General features: G+C 36.0%; 1 protein-coding gene across 1 annotated transcript; it reads right to left on the bottom strand.

Moving 5' to 3' along the window:
* Positions 1-2,710: 2,710 nt before the first annotated feature.
* Positions 2,711-4,259, bottom strand: fgf21 (fibroblast growth factor 21; the record flags this gene model as incomplete). Its single annotated transcript, XM_061230452.1, has 4 exons — positions 2,711-3,211; positions 3,548-3,651; positions 3,937-4,014; positions 4,154-4,259. Coding segments are annotated over 4 exons (588 nt in total), but the record flags the coding sequence as incomplete, so codon positions are not given.
* Positions 4,260-5,272: the final 1,013 nt, after the last annotated feature.

Here is a 5,272-nt window from a genome sequence, read left to right on the forward strand (position 1 = left end):
CTTAATACCAACTTGATGGATGCACTTTTTTCTAAAACAATAACAGATTTATTATTGTAGGATAGGGTTGAATTTGCAAGTAACTAATTAGCTGATTGCTTAATTATAGGGTATGTTTTCAATTGGCCCAGATATTTTTCCTGTGTAAAAAAGGATATCTTAGAAGTGTATGATGACCTACAAACACACAAATAGTGAAATAATATTTTATAAAACTATAAAATATTATATATTATAAAATTCCAGAAACGGAACTATTACTTCAATATCCTTTTATGGGTAATTCAATAATAAAATGTGGAAAAAGCTAAGAATACAATTACTGTAAATGCAAGATTCATTTTAAGCAATGACAGAGGATAGGAAACATGGGCCCATGTTTTATTTGAACTTCCTGTCTACCCTGTTTATATATGGCAACAGATCCACATTAGGATTTGGCTTGATGCTCATGTAACTAATCCAAAGGTGTGAATAGCATTCAGTATACACCACTGGTATTTATTGTTCACCCAAATCACTCTGTAAAAGGCTCATAGTTCACTTGGTTTTCTGTGCAAATTTAAAACATTTACTTTTCATAGCATCATTGACAATGCTATAAGTCAACCTGTTTGGATGTCCAAACAAAATGTCATACAGGTTTTCACTGCCTCTTCTTTCACATAGGAGTGTATGGATCCCCCCATCAATGCATTAACATCCCCAGTTTCTTCAAATGAAGTACAGGACAAACATTCCATTTAGTAGGGCTGCACAGATATGGGAATTTGTCAAAATTCCGTTTACATTAAATTACATAGGAGGCACTTAGTAGATGCTCTTATCCAGACTGACTTATACAGCTTTTACACTGAAATGGTTGGCATTTATAAAGCAACCATATGGGCATTTAGGGTTAAGGTGTCTTGCTTAGGGACACTTCAACACACCTAGGGTGGAAATCGAACCGGCAACCCTCTAATAGCCAGAAGAATGTCCTTGCGGCCTGAGCCAATGTCACCCACTTTTACATAGTATCCATGTACAACTTAATACTGTATATACTGAAGCAATGCAAGCTAAGTATCTTACACAAGGGTACTACAGCTGTGTCCTATCAAGAGACTGAACCTGAAATTTCTAGGCTACAAGACCAGTTTCTTACCATTATACTACACTGTATACTGGAACTGTGACACATGACACTCCCTGAAGTGTTGAGAAACGGGCAACACGATTATTTATTAATAATATTTAATAATGTCCCACTGCTGTCCTAGAAGGATACACGCACAGCAACCTTGCAGCATCTATCCTCCTCAAGTCACAGGGAACATAGCAGACCACAAATGGCTAGCTGTACACTGTGCGATATCGGCCGTCTTTTACTATTATAACATTTTGCAATGTGCGACGTAGGCCCGTCTTTAATTGCTGTCACACTGTGCGATAAGATCCAAGGATTCTATAATAAGACAAGAGATTCAACCTACGATTACAGTGGCTACGTCATCTGACATCCACGCGCAGAATTTGAGGATGGGAGAGCAAAAACCTGAAGACTAATCGTGGGGTTTTTTTCCCGGAGAAAGTTAAAAGTTCTAAACACGGTTGCTTTTCTTTTTTTGGATATTAGACGGGCGTCTCAATTTTGAGAGCGGTAGCAAAAGCGAAGCCATTTTAACTGTGCACTTAATTAGCCTAGGTTACTTTATCCACATGCAAGTAATATTTTAGTATCGAAGGTGACAATAGAAATGTGTTAAAACATTTGTTTATCTTCGTTAGAGTCATACGTGTATCGTGTACAGTAGGCTACGTCATGTATTGCAGCTATTACGATGCTCTAATTGGTTGTCCATTAGATTACCATATTTGGTATCGTGCTAAATAAAATATAAATTGCTTAATTTTATACTAAAACTGATGGTTTTGCTTACTAGCACAACAGCACTGCACAAAGGTAAGCAAACCAACATTGGTTGAAATATTGTGATTTTCTACAGTAACATGAGCAAAGTCAGGCTATTACAGGCTATTAGCTATGAAAGCAATCAATATAATCCTGTAACAAAGTAATTTATCTATTCAGTCAGTTCATTGCTAGCCAGGAAAATACGATACAGCTTTCAGCCCTCAAGATGGGGGTAGAAATAGCATTCATATAAGAATAGGAACATGAGAAGAACATTACTGTTCAAAGTGTATTTTTATAAACATATATGTTCATGTACTTTTTGTTTTATTATTTTGACCCATCAGCAATTAGATAAATTATCACAAAGGGCGCAGTTTTTTATTTTAACATTGTCCTACAAGCTACCAACACCAGCATTTGGCTTCTTCACTTTAAAGAATATTAGTTACATATGCATTAGCCGTGAAATCGACAAGTGTATATGAGTATCACTTTATAGTTTTTGCGAATGAATTACATAGAAATATCAAAAATATCAAATACATTTAAATAGGGCTTACATTCTCTCATTCCAAAATGATTAAATAAATTATATGGAAACATGGCACAATAACATAAATACTACAATGCTAAGAATGATAAATAAACTTTAAAATATTTAACATGATAAATTATGATATAAAATAACTGCAGCTCAAATAACAAGAGATCCAAAGAATTCATACCACAAGATATTGCAGCAGCTCAAAACCCACTGCACAGCAAAAACCCCACAGGCCCATGATTGCAAGTACAGTAGGTTCTTGAGCATTAGTCCGTAATATTTGCAATTCAAGACAAACTGAGGCACACTGGACAATATGTTCCTGGATTACCTCAGCAACCACCTTCTTTAACAATGCAAATCTAGTAGCACGAACAACTGTTGCTACATCATCACATTTTTGGGAAAATATATTTCTGGTAAATACATTAGAGCGTGTAACGTGCCTTGAATCCTAGTCAAGGGCATCATTCCTTACTGTGGAATTCCGGGCTATGCACAGTGACCTTGCGACCCATTCCAAAGGGATCCTCAGAGTCAGTATCCAAATTTTGTTGCTCTGGCGTTTGATTTTCATTTTGTCTTCCCTTCTTCCCTGAGGAAATTTGAGTTCTCAAAGGTAGGAACTGGGAGAAAGGAGGGAATTGTTCATTGTTCAGCTTTGATGCCAGGGACACAGGAAATCCATGATGCTTGGACAAAAAAAGAGTGTATCCGTTTGCCTGCAGCAGCTCGTTGAAGGTGCAGTCTACCTCCTTGTACAAGCTCTAATGAATTAAAAACATTGTTTCAGATTTTCACAACGGTTATAATGTTACAGTTAATCATTGGTTTCCAGCGTGCATACTAATGGTACTATGCACAGTAGAAAACTGACAAATGTAAACCTCTTAGCAAGATGTATATCAATTTTAAATAAAAGCAGTGTGTTGTGCTGCTTCAAACTACACCTGCCAATATTTAAACAAAATAAATCACTGGAGAGCACCATACAGTATACAAAATTATATGACCCAGCAACCACATACAAGAACTGGAATATGGACACAGAAAGAATAAAGCAGCAAAGGAACAGTGGGCAGATAGTAGATTGCATGCCTCACCTCTCCCCTTAGACGTCCAGTTGTGTCCGCACACAGGTAAAGAGATGATGATACTCCTCGAATGACTGTCTCCCCTGTTCTCACTGACCTCAGCTCCAGCACACCTGGGATGCATACATGACTCAGTGAATAGTGTCACAGAATGGTGAAGCTCACAAAAATCACGATACAATTCAACACATCTAAGGAATAATTTATACAATTTTTACAATTAATGCAAGCTCTGATCCATTATAGCCTGTGAGTCTTGACATACCCCACAGGAGCACCTTATCCATCAATAATTTTGGCAGTTGGAGTAGGGCTCATCAATAATACTGCTAGTCAGCCACTATTAAATATTTTTTATTAAGATAACTGTCAGCCTCTGTTAAGTATAATAGACTCACTGTTTGCAGTTTGTTCGGGGGTCCCCCTCACTGTGCCATCAGTGCCCATCTCCAGGAACAGCCCATGTCTTTTATTCGCTGAATCAAACAAGATTACCAATCGGAACATGTTAAATGTATAATGACATTAAATGCTAGCCAATGCTCGTATTGGTATCAATAGCAGTATGTTTGGTTGTACAACATAAAATACTGTTAATATGAACAAAGAAAATACCTGTGTAAAGATGCCTCTCTCGGACTTGATCGTTGAAAGAGAGCAGAGGGTTGGAGTCAGGAAGATAAAATGTGTCAGAGACGGGAAGGAGGAGCAGGAGGAGGAGAGAAACAGAAACATAATAAATAAAGGAGGACATTGAGCAGAGGAGGGAGGCAAGGAGAAATATACAGGAAAAAAGTGAAATACGCAGAAAAAAAAGTGAAACTGAAAAAAGAGAAGGGAAGGAGTAAAACTAATTTCCCAAAAAATAAAAATAAAGATAAAAATAAAAAACTAAAATAAAAAAAATAATGCAATGATTTTGATAAAAATCCAATGATTTCAGAAGATCACCGTCATGCGTGGGTTTGAGGTATATTCCTTGAGTTACAAAAAACATAACACTATTATAATATCAAAATGTAAATAAAACTAAAATTATTAAACAAATGCTTATTAAAATAGCTTATTTAAAAAATGTGATAAATTAATAAATAAATAAATAGGTAGATAATAAGGGATTAAATAATACAAATTAATCCACTGTGTTTAGACCCTTCTGTGTTTTGGACTGATTCTTAAAAGACACTGTCCTCATAGAGGTCCTTATATAGGGAAATTGTTTGACTTGGAAGTGTGACTCATGAAGTAGGACTGGGGTGACTAATTTAAGGGAAAACTAAAAACTGAAAAAGTAAACAAAGTAAACCTTAAATGGGAAATGATGACATGGGACGTGTTTTTCTGTCCATTTTAGGATATCCCTTCCTATTTATTGATTCATTTAATCCTTTCCACTATGAGAATAATAAATAAAACGTGTAAATATGATGAAATCTCAGTGTTTCCCAGCCTTTTTCTTCCGAGGCACACTTTCCAGATTTACATAATCATGGCACACCCCTCTCAAAAGCCAGTGACATACAATCGGGTCCCTTGATGAATGCAGCATATACAATAAGTAATGTCACTTAAAAAATAACACTGTTATTGAGGTAAACTCTTTTCCAACATGTGTAAAGCAGTGTGCTTTATTAATGACTCAATGGAATCAAGCAAAGTTGCAAAAAAAACTTTGCGTATAGAACTTTGACACCTATGGTTTTCAGAACAAAATGAGATTACTGAATAGAAAAC

Source organism: Conger conger, chromosome 2, assembly GCF_963514075.1.
Source record: "Conger conger chromosome 2, fConCon1.1, whole genome shotgun sequence".
NCBI lineage: Eukaryota > Metazoa > Chordata > Actinopteri > Anguilliformes > Congridae > Conger > Conger conger.